The 23,179-nt window shown below is 35.3% G+C and overlaps 2 protein-coding genes across 3 annotated transcripts; one reads left to right on the top strand and one right to left on the bottom strand.

The window, feature by feature from the left end:
- The first annotated feature begins 2,756 nt into the window (after nucleotides 1-2,756).
- On the top strand, nucleotides 2,757-8,353 carry LOC101264408 (probable LRR receptor-like serine/threonine-protein kinase At3g47570). The gene is made up of 4 exons (XM_004252013.5): nucleotides 2,757-3,816; nucleotides 4,665-5,000; nucleotides 5,167-7,173; nucleotides 7,849-8,353. The coding sequence occupies exons 1-4, from the start codon at nucleotides 2,895-2,897 to the stop codon at nucleotides 8,196-8,198; spliced, it is 3,615 nt and encodes a 1,204-aa protein (XP_004252061.1). The 5' UTR covers nucleotides 2,757-2,894; the 3' UTR covers nucleotides 8,199-8,353.
- Nucleotides 8,354-9,196: 843 nt separating this feature from the next.
- Nucleotides 9,197-22,250, bottom strand: LOC101257537 (golgin candidate 1). Of its 2 annotated transcripts, XM_069292836.1 has the most exons (22): nucleotides 21,920-22,250; nucleotides 20,295-20,375; nucleotides 19,457-19,506; nucleotides 18,708-19,376; nucleotides 18,563-18,625; nucleotides 18,072-18,149; nucleotides 17,777-17,980; nucleotides 17,416-17,472; nucleotides 17,226-17,300; nucleotides 16,106-16,177; nucleotides 15,287-15,349; nucleotides 15,019-15,117; nucleotides 14,263-14,340; nucleotides 14,044-14,112; nucleotides 11,750-11,797; nucleotides 11,558-11,653; nucleotides 11,368-11,444; nucleotides 10,786-10,831; nucleotides 10,542-10,640; nucleotides 10,386-10,430; nucleotides 9,543-9,643; nucleotides 9,197-9,431 (listed from the first exon to the last, which is right to left on the bottom strand). In XM_069292836.1, exons 1-21 carry the CDS (start codon nucleotides 21,945-21,947, stop codon nucleotides 9,572-9,574), a joined length of 2,169 nt encoding a protein of 722 aa, XP_069148937.1. In that variant the 5' UTR covers nucleotides 21,948-22,250; the 3' UTR covers nucleotides 9,197-9,431; nucleotides 9,543-9,571. The 2 variants fall into 2 exon arrangements, with proteins under 2 accessions (XP_069148937.1, XP_004251630.1); XM_004251582.4 differs by having other exon boundaries at nucleotides 9,197-9,643.
- Between the last annotated feature and the right edge of the window lie 929 nt (nucleotides 22,251-23,179).

Raw genomic sequence — 23,179 nt, 5'->3', positions numbered from 1 at the left:
ATGGAAAATATAGGAACACCATTTTAGTTAAGAAATCGAAGACTAAGACAATCGTATAAAGTGTGGTGCCTGCAGCGATTTCTCGACAGCGACAACGGTGAGGAACTGATTTTGTGTTCCTAGAAATGTCATAGTCCCCTTGCATCCCATGCCCTTCGTCAATTTTTTTTTTTTTTTTGAAACAGGAAGGTTTCAAATTTTTAACACAATTTTTTTGTTGTTTTCTTAAAATGCTGCTCCCCCCCCCCCCCCCCCCTTATTGTAGAACATGCCTCTTTTTAAATTAACTTGTGATGTAATTCGAAGTGTTCTTGAAATTCAAAGTATATAGATTTATTCGAATATTTTTATAACGTAGTTTCAGTCAGGATATGTAGACCCGTGGACTTATCACAAGTAATTGTATTCTCAAGGCAATCTTATCGTATTGTTGTTAAACTTTAATGTTTAGGTGCTTTATAGAAAAATAAGTCATTTGTTTGGTAGTTATTTTAGGATCTTTTTGTTGTAGTATGCAGAATATATAATTGATATTCATATTTCTGATAAATTTGTCTCGCTCTTTTGTTATTTCATTAAAAGCATTAGATACATATATTATTTTTTCAATGAGGAGTTCATAGACATATTTTACAGTTAGGGTTTCACATATTTCTGGTTTGATAGAAAATGCATCATTCTATTTTTTGATTTATTTTAATGAATAAAAATAAATAGTAAAATTAATATTGTTAATTCCAATATTTTATATCTTATAACTCACTTTTAAATAAATAAAAAAATTATAATAATAGTAAGGGATAAACGTGCAACGCACCTTATCAGAAACTAGTTAATATATAACCATAAATAAAAGAAATATAGAGATATGTGATTTATTAATGTGAAGATTTCACGCATATTATGCATGAGTTATTAATTTTCTAAAAAAGATGACACATATTTTTTCTAACTAACTTTAAAGTAATATAATAAAAAAAATTAATTACTATTATATCGTGATATGTTTTACTACTATTTTAACTCTAAGTCATTTCAAATTTCAATAGAAAGTAATTAAATCGAATTTAAATAAAATCAAATAATTTAATCAATTTGATTCATTTGTTTCAATTTAACTGTTTTTTATCCAAACCGTAAACACCACTAAATATAACAATATGATAATGAAAATAATCAAACCATCATTATCAATTCCCTTTCCCTCCTTTTCATTTTTCCATACTTTTCAATGAAGCCATTAATGCCTTAACCTAAATTTGAGCACTAACATGTTTTTTTGGGTCATTTATAAGAGGGACATTGGCACATTTAGTCCCTCAAGTATTAAAAAATTTTATTTTTACCTTTGTAATATTTTATTAAGCATTTTGAGCCTTCAACTAATTGATACATGCACTTTTGATCCCTCAAATTGTAAATGTTCACAAATTTAATAAATTATCAAGTGCTAAACCATTTAATGATTAATATATTATGTTGAATTTGTATTGCTACTTTAATTTTTAGGTGATATAGTTCCAAAAATACTTTAAATATCACCTAAGTTTGCTCAGATTTAGGTGCCGGTGTTCGATACAAGTGCAAATCTAGAGGTCGAATCTTTTATAATCTAAATTTTAAGATTCAGAGATAAGAATCTATGTATGGATTTAGGTGCGACAATTCGGTTAAAAATAATTTAAATATCTAAAAATACAGTTATAAAATCTAAATTATGAGATATTATGCGAGAAACTTGAGGAGAATATTGATCAAGAGAAGAATCCGGGAAGTAGACAAAAAATTAAAAAGGAATGACCGGAAAAGTTTATATAGACAAGCTATTCTATTTTCTTCAGTTTCACCTTAACTTTTGTTTTGATTATAGACATCATTGAATATGTTCAAAATTTCTCCTCGAATTTGGTCAAATTATCCAAAATTGGTTGACCTGATCCGGTATCGGATCCCAAACTCACGCCCACATCATGTCGACATAGGTGCAATACTGAAAGTGAAGAGTCCAAGCAACTTAGAATGTGAAATATTCCATATACAAAGAGACCCAAAAAAATACAAATTTTAGTTAACTAAAGGTTGAAGACCTTATTTGAATGAACTTATAAGTTATAACTTATGAGTTACAAATCAATTGACTCTGATTTAACTATATTTGGTTTTCAAATATGTAGCAATCACTAATAAAATAAAATATATTACCTATTATAACTTTCTAGAACTCCTCCGTCTCATTTTATGTGGCACTTTTCGTTTTTTGAGAGTCAAATAATTTAACTTTGATCGAACATTTGCGTTTGAAATCTTTAAAAAAATTTAAAATGAAATTTATATATTTGTAAACTACGTAAATGTATTATAAGTCACAATGATTGATAATTCAAAATGTTAAAAGGATCTATGAAATACTTCCAGCCAAAAATAGACTTGTTTAAATCTCGAAATGCGAAAAGTGCCACATAGGACGGAAGCTAAATGCATCATGAGAAACAAGTTGAGAATGGGCCATACTTGCATAATTTAATGTAGGAATTAAAGAATCCTTACCTTCCACACATCCATGGTAGATAGAACATTAATAGGGTTATCTACCTGATTTGACAATCAAAGGCATAGCTAATCCTCCAATGAATATAAGAATTTCTTAATTCATTTATTTTTTTTAAATAATCGTAGTGTCCGAGCAAGCTTGCACCATCACAAATACCAGGTAACTTTATCCACAAAGGCTTGAACAAACGGAAAATACGAAATACCTGAATTATGATTCTCAACCTATTTCATTGTCGACCAAGTCAAGCCTTTGAGTGCAAAAGGAGGATACTATTAATGTCTCTTATCATTTTACAAGCAAATGTGACATTCCATAATTGAGAATACATCAAAATCCACATATGGAGAAGTTATACCTTTTGGTTTTAACCTTCATAACAATTTGGTTGAGTTCAGTCAAGGGATTTACAAACATAGAAACAGATGAATCTGCACTTATTGCTTTTAAAGCATACATCACTTCAGACTATGATCATATCTTGTCCAAAAACTGGACGCCGTCCAGTAACAGATCCTCGATCTGTTACTGGATTGGCGTCTTTTGTAGTGTAGAAAACGAAAACCAAAGAGTGACATCTTTAAATGTCTCAGGATTCAGACTCTCAGGCACAATTGCTCCTGATTTAGGAAACTTGACATTTTTAACATCATTAGACATCAGTAACAACAACTTCAGTGGTTTGATCCCTAATGAGTTAAGTAATCTACAACGATTACAAGAGATAAACGTAGGATTCAATGATTTAAGTGGAGAAATTCCGAGCTGGTTTGGTAACTTACCACAGCTCGAGAGCATTTTTATGAACGATAACACGTTTGATGGTCTTATCCCACCGGTTTTAGGCAACAACACAAAGCTGAAGAGATTGGTACTGTCATACAATATGTTACATGGAAACATACCTCAAGAGATAGGAAACCTTTCCATGCTGATAATAGTTGACACTAAGTATAATGTGCTTACAGGATCTATACCATCTGAATTATTCAACATCTCATCGTTGAAAAGCATCGATCTCACTGGTAATAGTCTAACAGGTGGACTAGCACCGGATATCTGCAGTAATCATCGTCTTGTTGAGCTTCAAGGAATATTTTTATCCGCGAATCAGCTTCATGGACTGATCCCATCGACGTTTCATCTTTGCAAGGAACTTCAGGATTTATCCTTGTCCTACAATCAATTTAGTGGAAAAATCCCAGATGAAATTGGATATATAACCAAGCTCAAGACGTTATATCTGGGGATAAACAATCTCATAGGTATCATATTATATTTATTCAAGTTATATACTAGTCAGCACTCTTATTATATAAAGATGACTGTTGGAATTGCATGTTCAAAGAATTATGTTTCTCCGAATAGTTGTGTTTTAAAAGATAGGGGCAGAGCCAGGAAGGGCCAAATTATATATAGTAATGTTGGACCCTTTGGCTTCTTCATGTGTTTACTTCTTCATATTCTGAACCCCCTTTCTGAAAATAGGGTCGGGGTTTATATTCCTTAATGACGGAGATTTCAGTTAAAACCATCAGTTTTCTGTTTCTTACAAGTTCATTTTCCCAACATATATGTATAACAACTTCAACTCATCGAGGATATGACCATAGATAAGAGGTTGTTGAGTAGATGGATTAGAGTAGAACGTTAGTAGGTAGGAGTGCATTGTCTTGATGTCAGTCCATACTAGTAGTCGTAGTATTACTCCTTAATGACTATCTGTTGTTTCTTGTACTTCAACTATCGTAATAGTATTTTGTTGTAGTACTGTTCTGTTACTATCTATCTGATGTTTTTTGTACTTCCGTTACTTCTTTTTCTGGACTACTGCTGTCTGCTGCTTTGGACTGTTTTCTTCTTGAGTTGAGGGTATTATCGGAAACAACCTATCTACCTGTGAGGTAGGAGTAAGGTCTGCGTATACTCTACCTTTCCTAGACCCTACTTCGTAAAACTACATTGCATATGCTGTTGTTGTTTGTATATGTGTTGCAACTAAATAAGAGTTAAGTGAGTTTTAATCAACAAGAAATTCCTACTTACTACACCAGTCGATCGAGGTGTTTTGCTATATATCTATATTTATCTAGCTTTGACAATCTTTTCGCAGGTGGAATTCCTGAATATTTAGGCAATCTTACATATTTGGAGATGCTAAGCCTAAGAGGTGGTTCACTAACAGGTCAAATTCCACAAGCTCTATTCAACATGTCCAGCTTAAAGCAACTCGATCTTTCAAACAACAGTTTGTCCGGGAGCCTACCATCCGTGAGCAGTCAATGTAATCTTCCTCACATAACTGGTGAAATCCCAGAAAACACGTTCAGATGCAAACGCTTTGAAGTCATACAATTAGCAGACAATATGCTTACAGGCAGCATTTCTAAAGATATTCGGAACTTTACTTTCCTTCAGATTCTAAATTTAGCAGAAAACAACTTTACAGGTACACAACGCCAGATTGTAGTTTCTATTTATAAACATCAAAGTACTAACTTTATGACATCAGATTTTTGTAGCTCATACTTTAACGACACCATGTAGCTTGTGTTGATGCACGCGTATCAGTTATAGTGTACATTACATTCCTAATTCATTTGATACTTTGTCAGGGAGATTACCAGCTGAGATAGGTAGCATAAATCTGAAGAAACTTAACGTCCACGGAAATCACTTGTCAGGTGTCATTGCATCTGAAGTATTCAACATATCGACGTTGCAGATTCTAGACTTAAACAGGAACAGGCTCACAGGAACTCTTCCCTCAGGCTTAGGCCTTCAGTTCCCAAATCTGCAAGAGCTTTATTTAGGTGAGAATGAACTTACAGGATCAATCCCAAGCTCTATCTCAAATGCTTCACAGCTTGCTACTATATACATGTCCCTCAACTCGTTCACTGGCTCGATACCCAACCTTGGCAATTTAAGACTTTTGAAGAGGCTATTTCTAGCAGAGAATAACCTTACAGAGGGAACTTCCAAAGGAGAACTAAAATTCTTGTCCTATTTAACAAATTGTAGACATTTGGAAACCGTAGACGTGTCTTTAAATCAGTTAAATGGTGTCCTTCCAAGTTCACTAGGGAATCTCTCTGCTAGCCTTCAAATTTTCTCAGCATTTGGTAGCAAAATCAAGGGGACTATACCTGTCGGAGTTGGAAACTTGACAAGCTTGACCGGTATGTACTTGGATAGCAATGAGTTGACTGGAGTTATCCCGAATACAATTGGAAAGTTGAGAAATCTCGAACGTATATATCTGGAATACAATAGACTGGAAGGGCATCTCCCAACTGATATTTGCCAGTTGAGTAAGCTGGGGGATATCTACATAAGTCACAACATGATCCGTGGAGCCATACCAGCATGTTTTGGTGAACTCAAATCACTACAGAGAGTTTTCTTGGATTCAAACAATTTGACATCTACCATTCCATTGAACTTTTGGAACCTGAATGGCCTTGTAGCTTTGAACTTATCCACAAACTCTTTCAAAGGCTATTTACCATCAGAGATCTCTAATCTGAAGGTTGCAACAGACGTGGACTTATCGTGGAATCAATTTTCAGGAGATATCCCCAGCCAAATAGGCAGTGCACAATCGATAGTTTACCTTTCTTTGGCACATAACAGATTGCAAGGTCCTATTCCTGAATCTTTGAGTAACTTGATAAGCTTAGAGACATTAGATTTGTCGTCCAACAATTTGTCCGGAATGATTCCAAAGTCTCTCGAGGCATTGAGGTATCTCCGATACTTCAATGTCTCTGTGAATGAATTGGAAGGAGAAATTCCATCAGGTGGATGTTTTTCAAATTTCAGTGCTGAATCTTTTAGGCAAAATCATGAGCTATGTGGAGTAGCTCGGCTACATATTCTGCCCTGCCGGACAAAACATTCCAAGTCAAAAACTGTTTCGTCTTTGATTAAATATGTTGTTCCTCCTCTCTTGTCAACAATTCTCATAGTGACTGTTGTACTTATATTGATAAGAAAACGGAACCAACACGTAAAGATGAAGATGGAGGAATCACAGCTTGCTGCAATTCTTTCACCTATTGCATACTTGAGAAATGTTTCATATCTTGAACTTGTAAGAGCTACGCATTCTTTTTCTGAATCCAATCTACTAGGAAAGGGAAGTTACGGTTCAGTTTATCGAGGGGAACTCAACGATGGAACAGATGTAGCTGTAAAAGTTTTTAACACACTGACAGAAGAATCAACCAAGAGTTTCTATGCTGAATGTAAGATATTGAGCAACATACGTCACCGGAACCTTACAAAGATCCTCAGTTGTTGTAGTACACCAGACTTCAAAGCTCTTGTATTAGATTACATGCCAAATGGTAATCTTGAAAAGTGGCTATATTCTCAACATTGTTGTTTAAGTATGCTTCAGAGATTGAACATAGCAATAGATATTGCTTCAGCTTTAGAATATCTGCATTGTGGACTAACAACTCCTATTGTACACTGTGACTTGAAGCCTAACAATATCCTGTTAGATGAAGATATGACTGCACATCTCTGTGATTTCGGGATCGCAAAAATTTTTGAGCAAGACATGCATATGGCTCAAACCAAGACACTAGCCACCATTGGATATATGGCACCAGGTGAAACTAAATCCAAATCCTTCTCTTTTGTAGCAAGCCCTTTTTTTTCTTTTGGTTTTTTTGAAACAGACTAAGTAAACTATCGAAAATCGTTCATAAGCTACATTGCTTGAATCTTTCAGGAGCAACAACTCCATTTCATTGATCACATCTTCCCATATTACCAAATCCTTATCATGTCTATGACGATTATTTGACAGAAAATCTACACGTTTGTTTACCAATATCCACAAGATTAAAAGATGGGAAAATGCACAAGTATCTCTTAGACTATGACAGAAATCCCAGAGACACACCTTAACTAAACTAAGGTCCTATTATCCCCGATCTTTGTAATTTTGTACACCTTTTTGTCTTACGTGGCACACTCCGTGACTCCATGCAATTGAGGCGCGTGGGAGATATTTGGATGCTACGTAAGCCAAAAAGGTGCACAAATTACAAAAAAAATAGTTAAGAGGGGCGATAGAACCTTAGTTTAGTTAAGGTGTATCTTTGGGATTTCTGTCATAGTCTATGGGGTACTTTTGCATTTTTCCCAAGATATTTTGATATATTATAAGGTCTTCTTTACTTTCTTAATCAAACTCTGTGAAGTAAAAACCAAACAAACAAAATGAAACAGAGGGAGTGTAATATTAACTCTATTTGCTTAAAATTGTAATGTCATTGCAGAGTATGGAACTCATGGGATAGTTTCAACAAGAGGAGATATCTACAGTTATGGCATTATATTGTTGGAAATGTTTACAGGAAAAAAACCAACTGATGATATGTTCGGGGAGACAATGAACTTGAAATGTTTCGTGGGCGAAAGCTTACGTAGAAAATCTTTAATGGAAGTTGTGGATTCTGATTTGATTAGAGATGTTCATCAGTTCTCTGAAGTAATACAACAGTTTGTGTCATCTATCTTTTGTTTGGGATTGGAATGTCTAAAAGATTGTCCTGAAGACAGAATGAGCATTAGTAATGTTGTGGATAGCCTTAGAAAAGCTAAAATTGAATATTTAGCAATTAGATAAAAGGTAGAAGAAAAAGTGGTGTAAATTTTATGATGGTGAAAAATGTTGTAAATATTTTGTTTTGTTTTGTATTAGTGGTGTAATGCTTTTTCTTGATTTACTTTTGGACCACGTAAGAATTCATCGTCTGATTGAATATTCTTTTTTTTCCGAAAGTTTTGTGTATTTAATTTCCCTTGGACCATGTAAAAATTCGTCCTCCGATTGAATATGTTTTTTTTCTTGGATCCTCTATAGGAAATCATCGCAATCTCTTTATCTCACGCGGTAAGGCGTAAGGTTTGAATACTTCCCAGTCTCTTCATGAAAAGAAGTCTTGCTGAGTTCCTCTTTTCTTGCTTTGGAACTTGGGGTAAAAAAAGGAAAGAGAGGGATGGGGTTTCTCTCGCTTTTGGCATAGCGGTCCCAGTGGGAGGTTCACATGACGAGCTATTAGCTCAGTGATAGAGCGCACCCCTGATAATTGCGTCGTTGTGCCTGGGCAGTGAGAGCTCTCAACCACATGGATAGTTCAATGTGTTCATTGGCGCCTGCCCTGAGATATGGATCATCCAAGGCACATTAGCATGGCGTATTCCAGTTCGAACCAGGGTTTGAAACCATACTCCTCCTTGGGAGGATAGATGGAACGATTCAGGTGAAATTCAATGTAGATCCAACTTTCGATTCACTCGTGGGATTCAGGCGGTTCGGGGGGACCACCACGACTCCTCTCTTCTCGAAAATCCACCAAAGTCATATCAATAGGGGAGTTCACACCGGGACTTTCTACATAGAGAAACGAATATCTACTTTAAAATCCGACTAACTTCTTGCAATAAAGTTCCACTAAAACACTTTTTACCAAAGAGGCATATTCAGGACTCGAATCCGAAACCTCTAATTAAAAATGTATAAGTTCTGAAGAGATTATTGTGGACTTTGCAGTAGAATTCATCTAATGAGAATCCTTTATATACCACAAGCACACCTTTTCTGATAATCAAAAAGGTAAAAACTTTTGGGAATGAAAAAAATTGTAGTCATAGTAATCAAAGAATATACCGTTCCACAAAATTACTTTAGTATATAGTATATACATTCATTGCAATTACTGAAATCATTTCCTTCCCAAGTGTTCATGTACACACAATTCTGATTCGTCAGTAACATACTTTGTTGAAGTTCAATTTCTTTTTTTTGGACTCATCAGACTGCAGTTACAGTATAAATCACGCTATCTTCCAAGTTGCGCTGAAAGCAAACCAAATGAAATATTCTTCTTCAAACGTTTAGTGATTCTGCAATACTACGGGTGCTTAAATGAGATTGGTTTATCGAGCAACTCATCAGCAAAGAGAGAACCTGAATGGTCGGTCCTCTAGCAGGAAGGCTCATGGTAAGGTTTGGTTGACGAGCCCCATTGATATTGCAACTTCTTTGGATTCAAAAGTATCAGCTTGTTCCTGCAATGTCACATTAGATCATTATTTGTTTCAACGTCTTTACGTTATCATTGAAAATAATACTTGAAGAAATGCTAGAGCAGGTGCCTCTCTGCTGAGATATTTATATATAAATCAGATCTATCGACTACATGAATTCTAAGAATCCGTAAAACATAAAATGGACATGCGAAATTACATGCACTTGTGGCTATATGAGATACAGAACATCATCCCACAAACAAAAGTATTTTATGTACAATTTGAAAACACAGTCTAAAATGCACGGGACAGGAAAAGCTTTATTGATGTATACCTTTTATACATATGTTACAAATGGAAAACAAAGGTGCAGACTCTATCAGTGTTACGACCAAGTAAAAGGTAAGAGAAATCCGGACAAACTCAAAAAACTCCTAGAAAATACCAGACGTGATTGTAAATCCAACTAAGCCTAATTTCCAACTAGTAGGGATCACTTATATGAACTCTTTTACTATTATTGAGTTCTATTATTTGCTATGTCTATATGGATTTTGAGGGATTCTAAATCTATAAAACTTCCTTCCATGTAATCATAAGGCCCATCTTATTCTTTTTTAACACCTTTCATCAGCTAAGTTTCATCAATTAACATAATATCATCCACAGAAATCCTTTATCAAAAAGAACCAAAAAATCATCCCCAGAAATTATGCATCATGGAGCCTCATTAGCTAGACACTCAATTACCAAACTTGGGCGGAAGTTCAAATAATCATACCTGAAGGCGATGCAAGAGATACATCAAGAACAAATGGACAAACACCTGTCAACAGTACCATATACCTCATTAAATAGAAGGTACAATTTTACATCAATTCACTTCAAAAATTCAACAGACACTAAGGTTTTTCCAGAGTAAATGATCTGTTCTAACCAGATAAAAAAGCAAGATAACTCGAGCAGTTGGACATCGCCAGAGAAATCGTGTTGCCCTGACAGCCCCGGAATCCAGAAGCTTCGCGGCCTTCTGTAACTGCACAGTAAAGTTTAAGTCATATGCAAAAATAGTACAAAGATATGGCTCTTTTTCCCGTTAAGTACAAAACTTGTATTCTTTTTTTTTCATGCTTCTTTGTACACCCTAGTGTGAGGATGTGGAAAAATAAAAAAGAGCTTACCTGTATCGTCGCCCTAGTCATGTGTCGGTGATGTAAAGGGAGAGGCCTGTAATGTTAAATTGTTTCAGAAAAGCACGTCATGCTCAGAGGAACTTGAAAACTGGGAGACTTCCTTTATTTTCCAATAAATAAATCTTTGAAGCCTCACTGAACAGCCTAACGAATTCGGATCACGTGTTACAACTATAAAAGGCTTATAAGTGATTCCCTCCATCCCAAATTTGTGTGGCACGACTAGAATTTCGAGAGTTCACCAAGTTTTTCTTTGATAGAAATTTCTTTATATGCCTTTCAAATATTTTAAGTTGTTAATTATTGTGATCTATAGTATTTTTTAACGTAGTTTCAAATATATAAATTTTATTTCAAAAACTTAAAGCTTCTATGTCTGAATTCATGGTCAAAGTTTAAAAAAGGAAAGGCTGAGTTGGAAAACGAAGTTCAAGAAATAATTTTAATGGTCAATTTCACATTTTCCTAATGGACTGGCCAAAGTATAACGGGACTCAAGGTCTAATCATAAAGGCAAAGATTCACAAGTGTCTCCCAAAAGCATAAAGTAAATTCTTAATAGTAACATACTCAAGTGCTTTGATGTCAGTGTCTTCCTCCCACGAGGATGATGCTCGACGAGAAGATCTGTTTCGTTCAGCTTCTAACTGTAGTAAGAGAAATTCTTAAGTAACTTAACCCACTTTATCAGACTGCAAATGTAAATTCAAGGAGTAGAATGTAATGCAATGCCAAAATACTTATAAACCGAAGCACAAACCTGTACTTCCTGAAGACGCTTTGCTTCTTTCTCCAACTGAAACGCAGCCGCAGCTTTTTCACTGGCCATGGCTTCAAGCTGTGTTTGCTTGTAATACTGAACTTGCAGGCAAGAAATATAGCTTATTAAGTTACCAACAGTAAATAATGGGAACCATATAGAGCATACATGAATTAGTGTAATTTTACTTACCAATAGATCAGTTAATTCACGATACCGCTTTTCAAGTTCCACATGTTCCTTTTATCAGAAGCAATAGATTCCAATCAATATGTATTTAAAGATTGATAAATGAGGATATGCAAATGGTTCAAAGTCATACAAAGCACAAAAGAAGAGAAATAAGAAGCAATTCATGTGTTAATACCTAAAAGCACCGCCTTGGAGACTTGCCGTATATGGAAAAAAGAATATAAAAGGTATGACAATATTTTTAGATTATTGCTCAATCATTGACATATATAAGACTAAAAAGCAGGGATGGGCACCAAAAAAATCGTAGATTCTATGCTGCCTTTGCTCAAGGAAAGCACTCTCTTAAAGTAACATCATGTTGCTGATTCAAAGTTTGTAATAGAAAAAGATAGAGTGTGAATGGCCTAGTGATAAATATCTTGCAAATGTGACAATATCTCTTCTTACATTTCTGTATTTTAAGACTCCTGTTTTGATAGGCTTAAAAGTTGGTCAACCTACTTTTAAGTCATTTTTAGCTTTTGGAGTGTTAGACAAAGTTGAAAATAACTTAAAATAAGTTTAGAATGACTTAATAAGTTAAAAACCAAAAGTAGGACTCTCCCTACTTTTATTTTTGAAGTTAAAAGACATTTTGGTTTTGACTTTAAGAAGTTACTTTTTAAAAGCAATTTTTTCAGCCAATCCTAACGGGCTCCAAGTATAAATCATGTACCACATTTACACTACCCCAAACCTACCTCAATCTACAACTAAGTTGAAATGACGAGGTCTCAAAATTTATCAAGCACCAAAAGTTAATGTAGACTATGCGACTGAAAAATGCTATAAATTGCAATAAAAAGTAGAAATTTCGCCCATAACCAAATTAGTACATATATATTCATCGATAGAGGATCCATCCCTCATTTAATCTAAAGCAGAAAAACATTTGCAAACACAAGAAGATGTTTTCCCCCATCAGCAGATTCCTGTTTCAATTTGGGATCGAAGTAAGAGGGAATAGGAGTAGAAGTCCATCAAAATTACAGTGGAGTAAGTATCCACTAAGGCCTCTTGATAAGAATTCAAATTCTATCACAACATTGGTTTGGCGAATCTCTTTCCTTTGTTATTTCTGTAGATCAAGGTGAGTCTTTCAGATCTGAGCTTCTCACCCTCTTTTGGGTAGGCAAGGAATACCATGTATTGAAATACACTACTGTGATGCCCCTTTTGAGCTACCAAAGGACATGAACAATTGTGCAACATACAATGCTCAAATTGTCGAGGGAAAAAAAGAACTATTCATGCCTGAAAGATAGAGCTCACAGGAAATTCATTTAGGATAGACACTTAAAATGGCTGAGCAAATCTATGATCTTCTGATAGAATACCATTAATTTCATTGTACGAGTTGTAAACTCCGTAATCCTTATATGATCTTTGGGCAATTCTCATCACTTGAGCCAGCTTTTCGAGAATGAGTTTAGGGCTAAGGTCCATTTCCTTAACAATGTACCAAAGCCACACCCATCTCTAATTGGGCTAACCAATGTTGGACCACCCACATTTTACTCCCTCAGAGATATCCAGCCTTAGAGGTATGTAAGAACGTCTATAATCTACTTATATGGTCTTGGTCAATCCTTGTTACATGAGCTACCTTTTGGAGGCCCAAAGTCTAGTTTCTTCATATGATATCAGAATAGATAGAGGTCCCAGGTTCAATCTTATTACCCATTATCAAAATAAATCACGTGCTTAAATCAAGAGTAAAAAAATGGATCATGACAGCAAATGAGGAGAGTGCTAAGACATAATCAAATATATCCTCTTTAACAGCTTAAACTTTAGATATAACATGGAATATCAAGAAAATGGGCTCGGGTCTAACTACAAGCCAAAATTTATCTCATGTTATGAAGACTTTCAAGGGCCACAGAAGAATACCACTACTAATACACTTGCCCAATGTGGGACAATAACACCCGTAACACACATGAACTAGATATTTGGAGCGTGTAGTAACATAACATGAATGACCAAACATAACACAACTTATTTTTAGGGATAGTTGTGGCCCTGATACCATGTTAAGATAATGAACCTACGGCATAACTCAACTCTAAAGTTGGAGCAAGTGGCAGGAATTCTCCAAAACTATGTAAGGAGACTACAACCTATACACTTAACTTATGTGGAATCTAACACTCTGAACACCTCATAATAAATTCAGGCAACATGCATGGGTATTCAAATCATCAAAGAAACACCTTAACACCCCCATAAGGGCAAAAGCAAGAGTTTACCGGGCGAGAGTAATGTTCAGCATCCCTTTTCATGGCAGCTGTTTCAACTCTTAACTTTTGCATTTCAGCCTACAGTCAATCAAAAAATTACCCATTAATGATCATCATTAAGGCTGATACTTAGAGCAAAAGATAATTATAGTTACGATAAAAAACGAACAAGTACAATAATAGCACACTAGTTAGTTATTGAGCCAAACTATAGAGCTATAAACTTGCCTCCAAAGAAGCAAGCTTGCTTTCAGCTTCCCTCTGACCTTGGCGTGCACGCTCCACTTCTTCTTGCCATGCCTGCACCTGCATGTTCAGAAAATGAAGTTAAAACAGACATCTGCAGGGTGTCTGTTTTATCGAGCTTACTGTGATGATACAGTTTCAAACAGTCTCAGGTTGCAACTGAACAAAGGATTATGAGAATTGATGGAAGCACCTATGTATATCAAGGATCCAGTTGCATGTGTAAACTTTTTGACTGCTGCGCACGTGACTGATAATGTACAATAGGGGCATGAAAGCACATAGTTTTGCATGAGTTACAACTTCAATATCAATTTTGCATGAGTTACAACTTCAATATCAGAGCATAACAATTTACTTAGTAAGATGAGAATTTTTCTCTTTGTAATCTTTTTCTAACTCAAGTGTAAACTTTTTAACTGCAGCAAGCATGGCTGATAATGTCAAACACAAGGTCCCTTGTCTAAGTTAAGAATCGTAAATTTCATATTCACAAGATTCCAGGACAGTTCACCAGGCGTAATATGTAAAGTAGGCATGAAAACACCTAATTTAGCATGACTTGTAACTTCAATATCAGGAGTATAATAATTCACTTAGTAAGATGAGAATTTATCTCTTTGTATATCTTTTTCTAACTCAAGTGTCTTGCAGCCACCAACGATTTTACGTCTACTTGTATCTGTGGTTCTCTCATGTTACTTCAAAATGCATTCAGGTTAATGACAGATATAGAACCTGAAGCACTTGATTTGCCTCTTCTGAGGACTTCTTTTGTCCACGACGAGTACGAGCTTCCATGTCTTGCAGTTCTTGATTTAGAGTTGCACATTCAACCTGCAAGATTCAGACACCCTTGGATAAGTTGAGAAGTGCTGAAGAAATCCTTTCATTATTCTTTTAGGTATCATCATTTCCAATTAAGCCAAAGAGCCACATAAAGGATTTTCTTTTTTGATAAGGTAAGAGTCACCTAAAGGATGACATCCAAAAAAATATTATTTACCTCAAGCAGTGCCACCTTCTGCTCAAACTCTGTTGCCTTGGCAGTCCTTTCATCAGCTGTTCTCTAGTGCCAATAACCATAACAAAATTTTAAGACATCTTTACTTCATTGAATAATAACAATCACGCGTGCAATAGTAATGAGATTATGTGCAGCCAAATGAAAGGAACTTATGATGTACAAGTAGTCAGTACAAACAATAAACCAATTGCTAGGTACACCGGTATAATTTAAAGAGAAGCTAATAGCTTCAGTTCTTTGAGATTCCTGCTTATGACCTAATGACAAGTACTAGAACCTAGCCCACTTAAGCACGATGACTGAAGTGGTAATATGGACCAAAGTCAAGCTGTTGGGAAAAAAATGAAAGTAAAAGTAATCCCTCTTCTTTTCATATTTGACGACAATGTCGTAACGATGGGTAACTTAGAAATGGCTACAATAAATTATTACCATCAATTACGATGTAGACAATATTCATGCCACAATTCTAGCTCTAGAGTCAGGTCAAAGTCAACCTCTTATTATCAACTCATCACTACCATAAATTCACACCCTAGAAAATACAAATAATCAAAGAACAGGATACTGCATCATAACCCAAGCAATGCATTACAAGAACACTAGAACTTTTCAATGAAAGTTCACATCTTTATTCTATTCAGGCTAATACCATTCTGGCTTGTCATTATATGTGGAAGGAAATAGCTCACTGTTACAAAAGCAATAGCATGAAAAAACCAAAGGATCATAAATGTGTACTTTATTACAATTCATGATGTAACAGCATAAAAGATTATACTTGAAGATGGAGAATACCTGTGCCCTAGCCAAGGCTGTGGATGCCTCTAAAGCTCGGTGCTCCAGTTCTACCTCCCTTTCCATAAAAGCCTATTATTACAGACGAAACGAATTACTAAATTGCAAACAGCACATCTCCATTATCCTTTATCAACAACAACAAACCCAGTGTGTGGGATCTGGTGCTAAACATACAGAGTTTGGCAGATATACTAGGATGCAAATTGGAACATCTGCCTACAGTTTACTTGGAACTTTTTTCTTACTCTCACAGACACAAATTGGACCATGTCTGAGCACACTGCAGATCTACTCAGCTGCCGGATTAGAAGAGGAGGAAGCAAGAGCCAGAAGAGATGGTGGAAAATCATTCCACATTGCATCTGGTGGAAAGTGTGAAGAGAGAGAAATAGCAGACGTTTTGAAGATAAGTCCAATTCCATTCATAGAGTTATATGGAATTGCATTGTATCTTTGTTCTTCTGGTGTAAACAAATAAATATATAGGAATTAGGGCTTGTAGATCTGTTAGGCTCCCTGTAAGTAGTTTCTCCCTTCCTCTTTTTTTTTTTTTTTGTTTTGTTCCCCTTTTGAAGGTCTCCTGCATATCGTTAATGCTGAGGAATACACCATTACCAGTTTCAAAAAGAAAAAAGTGTACGCCAACCTTACCCCTACCTTTGAGAAGGTAGAGGGTTTTTTTCATATAGACCTCGGTAAACAACAGTTAAAAAGAGGCAATAAAAACAAGTAGAAACTACAACAAGGTAATAAGAGGTCGAGGCTAAAGAAACAATACATAGTGATGGAAACCTAAACATAAGGGAAAAAGAATAATACTAATACTCTGGGAAGGGGGGCACTGCGATGCAATTTTAAAATCAGAGAGTGAGCAAGGGAGGGGCATTGGAAACACATCTATGCAGATTAAAGCAGAAAACCTATATTAGGGAAGAATGAGAAGTTCTCTGCTATTTTGACCAAAATGATCCACAGACAATGTGATAAAGTTGTCACAGATTTCAGGATATGAACTTGTAGTCACTCAAGACTTTAAATCACTTTTCAGAATCTTGAGTACAAATATTTAGCTACTACTTTTTTAGAATGCTCAGCAAGTAAGTTTTCAGTTATAAACCTTTTTGGTAGAATTATGAGCAGCACGCTCTTCTTCTGATCTTCGCTCTGCAGCACCCAGCTCCTCCCTTAAAGCCTGAGCACATAAAATTTTCTCACTGGTAAGAAAAACTATAGTAATAAAGGTGTTCAGGAGCAGCAAAACAGAGTAAGTAATATCCAAAAGTTGTTGTGAATAGAGATCCACATACTTGCATCATCCTTGTCTCTGTTAATTCCCTGTTTCTCATTAAAGACTCCATATTAGCCTGAAAAAAGACAGACAAAACTCAGCCTTCCTTTCCATTTAAAATAATTGATTTCCCGGTACACAGTGGTAAAAGAGCTGATAGCTCAAGTCCTCACAGGAAGTCTTTTTTAAATATAGAAGTTTCACTTGTATTGGCAAAGGAAAGCACCAATAGACACAATTCCAAGTACCAGAATTCCAAAGTAAAGTCATAACAACAAATCAAACTGATGCAGATGATCCCAGAAATAAAAACAGATAAAACGAGAGGTCACTTAACAAGTGTGGCAGTACAAGACTATAATAGGTAGTTTGAAATGAACCTGCAATGATGCCAAGTTTCCTTCGGAGAGTGCAGCTTGCTTCTTAAGTGCATCCATAGAACTAACAAGAGCCTCAATTTCAGCATTCTTTGCAGCAAGAGCCTCAGCCATACTGGAGTCTGCCCTCGACACCTCTTTTTTGGCTGCAGATAAATCTTTCTGAAGCTGCTTTATCCGAGCCTCGCAAGATTTACTCAATTCCCTCTGTCACATCAGAATAAATGGCATATAATCAAGACTTGAATGCGGTTATTTTAGAAACTCGGGAACTCTTCAATCAAATGCCCATATTCACCTCAGCTACAAGAAGCTCCTCTAGCTGAGCATTTTCAGATTTATACTCCTGAAGACGTGATGAAAGTCCAGCACAAACCTGCACATTTGAGTTAAAGCACCATAATTTGTGAATATAACTTCCCGCAAAACAAAATAGCAGCTATCTTACAAGTAGTTGGTGAGAAAAAACAAAACAAATGTAAATTCAAAAGCTAGTTGCCAGATTAATTTTCAATTTGTATAAGTTAATAGCAGCTATTTCTTTGAAACACACTCTGAAACGGCTTCTTTGAGAAAAAAGTTTTTTTTGGAAATACTTTTTGGGGAAACTTCTTTAAAAACTTAAATGAATATGTTTGTTGAATTCCCTTTTTGCATCATTTCAAAAAAATATGCACAAATAAAAGCACCCAATAATTCTAACTCAGAGGTTAATGAAATAATGAACTCTTACAAATAAAAGCACCCTATAATTCTAACTCAGAGGTTAATGAAATAATGAACTCTTACACGGGCTAACCGTGCTTCTTTGGACTGACCGGTAGAAGTTGCATTCTTAAGCAATCCCTGAGCCTGAAAAAATAAATGTAGTCAAAAGAACTTATCAAAAGACCTAGAAATACAGGAAGAAGTTAGCTTAGAAAACAGACTATACCTCTTCAAGTTGCTCTTGTTCTTTCATGGATGACTTAACAGTTTTACGTTCCGGAAGCTGCTTCTCGCCTGGATTAACAGTTCTATGTTCTGGAAGCTGCTTCTGGTCTAAATCAGGTTCAGCATTGGTTTTAGCATCCTTCATCTGCCTATCAATTTTACCAGGTTCATCTGCAGTTAAGGATTTAGATCTTTCCTGCTGAAAGTTCACAGGAGATCCTGAATCAAGAAGAACTGTGTTTTGACTGGAACCTACGGGAGACTTGTCCTGCACACTATCAACCACTTCTGCAGTAGGCAAGAGAAGAGTCTCTCCAGAAATATCTGGGGTGTTTCCACTTGTATGCTCACCAGTAGATTCTGAACTCACGGCTCTTACATCAACAGGTTCTGCTGCTTCCACGTGATCAGCATGATGATTTAACTCATTGTTAGATGCTGTTTCTGATATAGGAGCATCCAATGACACACCATCTTCAGAAACTTTTGGCTTATCTTCGGTGCTAGTTTTACTGCTAGGACTACCTGGATTTGTCCTACTGTCTTCAGTAAGTACGATAGCTTTATCTTTATCAGAGGCAATATCTGACTGTGACATCCCTTGGCTAGTTTGTTCCCTTTCAAAATTGACTGGTTCTGAAGGTTCATTAGAAGAGAGTCGTTTTTGAGGCTGCAAAGAATTTGATTGTAAATATTCTGTGAAAACTGTCGGAAGATAAAATAGCAGTGTACTGAGAATGAACACACTACCTTCTTTTTAATCCTTGACCTTTTTGGTTGAGATCCTTTTTCATTCGGAACTAAGCCAAAGAAAAAAACAAAAAGATTATGAATTCACCATCCGCAGAGGTTACTTCAAAAATAATAATGTAATAAAATGGAAAGTTAGAGGACGCTTAACTAAACACATTTCTTTTCCAATCAGCATGATCACAAATAGAATCCAAAATGTGCATCTTGCAGTATCCTACTGGTTTCAGTTAGCGTAGCATTACTATTATTATTATTTATTTTGAGGATAGTAACAGTAATCTATATATTCACAGGTAGACTACATCCAAAATATGTAGTCCCCTTCAAAAGGTATTACAGTCTAGTCATATTGCCGTCTATCACCTCTATTTCTTACAAATAATCTAAAACATCCCAGATATCTTCTGCTTGGACTAAAATGTTCTCTTTACACCAAAAATAAAATAACCCTAGACAATTCATCTTGATTGAGATATCCCTTGGCTAGCTTGTTGCCTTCTCTGACTGTTGCTAAAGGTCCGTGAGAAGAGAGTCGTTTCTGATGCTAACTACAATAACTCTTAAATCTTAAACAGGAATTTTCTAAAGGGCCTGTTTGGATTGGCTTATAGCATAGCTTGTAAGCCATAAGTGAGAAATCCTAACTTATGTTTTGGCTTAAAAACAAGTGCTTAAAAGAACCATATTATTTTATCCAAACACTAGAAAATGCTTAAAAGCACATAAAATAAGTCAATCCAAACTGTCTTTAAACCAGTTCAAAAGCAGAAACCAGAAGGTGCATTTTGAGGTTGAAAATTTTATAATAAAGGAAGCAACACTATAAAAGATATACCTGGACCCCGAACATTGGGCTGTTCATCAGAATTCTCGCCGACTACACTCTTTGCCCTCTTATCTACAACTTCAAACAAATCTGATACAGCAATGTACATTTCACCTTGTTAGGAAATCACACAAGAACTGGAAAAATTTACCATGTTGATGAGTTAGAAATCGATAACCCCGAAGAAGATTAAAAGTCAATTAGGGTACATTTCTATTAGCGCAAGCTGGTTGTTAATATATAATTTCTCATTTTTCTTATCAGATTGGTACAATGGGAAGTAGGAATACTTTGAGTATCCATAATAGCAGGATGTACTTAAAACAATCTTTGGTAGTGAGTGGAAACAGGATTTTTGTACAGCATCGAGTTCCATTTACAATTACAAGTAGCATGCACATCAACAAACTAGCAATGCAGTAAAATCTACAAACATCAAACTAAAAGAAAAAGGAAAACTTGTGAACAACTAATAATTTATCAACATTAGAAGGGGAAGGGTCAAATTTTGCCTCTTTATTATACGAAACTGATCAACTTTGTCCCAAGTCAGACTTTCCGTTTAACATTGCCCCGCCAATCAGGAAAAGGTATCAATTTTTCCCTCGATCTCTCAGCAAGCTCCAACCTATGGATAATATTAAACAGTAGTCGAAAGTTGCAGGGTAAAACTAGATCTTTTTTCTCAAATAATTTGGACATTTAGCTTCATTTCCATCTCCATTAAAGCTAACGGGGAACATGAGACAATGGGTTAACAACAAGGGTATGAAAGTGACATGGAGGACAAATTGAGCACTTCCGGTTGTATATGGGCAAATTTAAACCTTTTCCCAAATTAAAATAGCCAAAGCTTTCTATTCCACATCTCTTAATTCATTTTCAACACCAATTACTATATAAACTCAAACTTCATGCATCCCAGCTCAGCTACTGAGTCTGAAGACTGAAGCAGATGTTGCATTCACTAAAGGTGTGCCTCCCTAGTGGTCAATGAAGTGACTTGAAAACCAGGAAGTCTTAGGTTCAAATCCCAACACAGACAACATTAGTGATTTCTACTCATATGTCCTAGCGTTAGCCTTGATGGTCAAACTTACCTACTACATGTTGCTAGTGGAAAGTGGCAAGGCAAGTAAGTATCCCATCAGTACACCCAACAAAAAAAAAAATTATCTGTCTATATTGTCAAAAATGAAAATTTAACACCTTAAACCAACACTACAAGCAACAACAACAACGTACCCACTGTAATCCTACAAGTAGTGTCTGGTCAGTATAGAATGCACACCCTACCTTGGGACAAGTTAGAGAGACTATTTCTAATATACTACACACGAAAACGCAAACTAAATTTCCAATTAAAATACACTCACTAGTCTATGCCAGGTAATCACAGTTTTACAAAATCATCTTAAATATATATATACACACACACCATAAACACTGATTTCACATACACCTACTGCTAAGAACACACATATACATATATATAACAATTCATCAATAAAATTAACATATCTATATACATTAAACAATGCATTCACCGATTTCAAAATTCTGGATCCGCCTAAACAAATATCACTTCCATAACAAAAAAATCAAAAAAATCAAAAAAAAATAAAAAATCATACCTTCAGCAGCTCTGAGCCACGAAGCCATTGATGGAATAACTGAAACAGTTGATATTTACCTATATATCAATCATAAAATGCAATAATACATAGAATTCAATTTTTTCTTAAATCTGCAGAAATTCAACAACGAAGAAGCCAAATTGAATGATGAAAAAGTGATAAATCAGAAATTTTTCTAATTTATTTTGCTTTTTTCAGATCGCAAAATGTATAATTTTGATGTTTCTCTCAATATGGAATCGTTAGTTAAGAGATCTCTGTTAGCAAAAGAGGAAGAAGAAAATAGCGTTGATTCAGTGTGGTGGTGAATAGGGTAACTAAGGTAAGACCGTATGAGAAATTTGGGTGACCCGACCCGGGAATAAATGGGTCATTTAAGCCCATGTTAATTGGGCCTTTAGTTTTTGGATTAGATAGAGGAAAATTACGCGGCGTGAGAAATGTTTATGTATTTACGAGATGTAGATATAGTTTTAAACGATTATAAGACGTAGCTAATAGTACTAATGTAGTGTTGATAGAGCTTTTTCGCATTATTTTTAGTTGATACAGTATGCGATGATACTAAGTTGATAGTCAGGAGCAGAGCCAATTTAGGGCTAGGGATTCTTTTGAACCCTTTTGGAAAAAATTACGCTATTTATAAATGGTTAAAATTATTTTTATATATATATAGTAGATGTTGAATCCTTATATACTAGTTTGCGTGATTACTTACTTCTTCAGATTTTGAACTCCCTTGGTGAAAAATATAAAGTGATACAAAATTATAGTTATGACTCGTAAATATGCAAATTGTAATTATGTTTCATAAGTACACTATAAACTATGTCAATTTGTGATAATTTTGTTCCTTGTGCCTCTTAATAGTTTCATTTTGAGATCTTTATACTACATAACAAACCTATAAAACTCATAAAAATAATAATAACATATCTGGTACAATTCCATATGATGAGTTCAGAAATATAAAGTATACTGAACTAAGAATTCTCTTTCTTCATCATCAATCGAATCACTGTTCGCGATCGAGGATTCTATTTTCTCATCAATTCGATTCCTATCTCGCGGAAAAGTTAATGGATCCAAACTCTTTTTTCTTTGTTGGGCTGAGCCTCATTGTGGGATCAAGCAGATATCACCAGCCAAATATGGGCCCAATCACTTTCATGGATTCACAACTCCAAAATCATATAAAAAAAAAATTACTGATTTAAAGTTCATAAGTATATTCAAAAATATTGTTTTCATTGATCT

This window comes from Solanum lycopersicum, chromosome 12 (assembly GCF_036512215.1).
Source record: "Solanum lycopersicum chromosome 12, SLM_r2.1".
NCBI lineage: Eukaryota > Viridiplantae > Streptophyta > Magnoliopsida > Solanales > Solanaceae > Solanum > Solanum lycopersicum.
The sequence above is the reverse complement of the archived record's forward strand: the minus strand, read 5'-3'. Positions and strand labels throughout refer to the sequence as shown.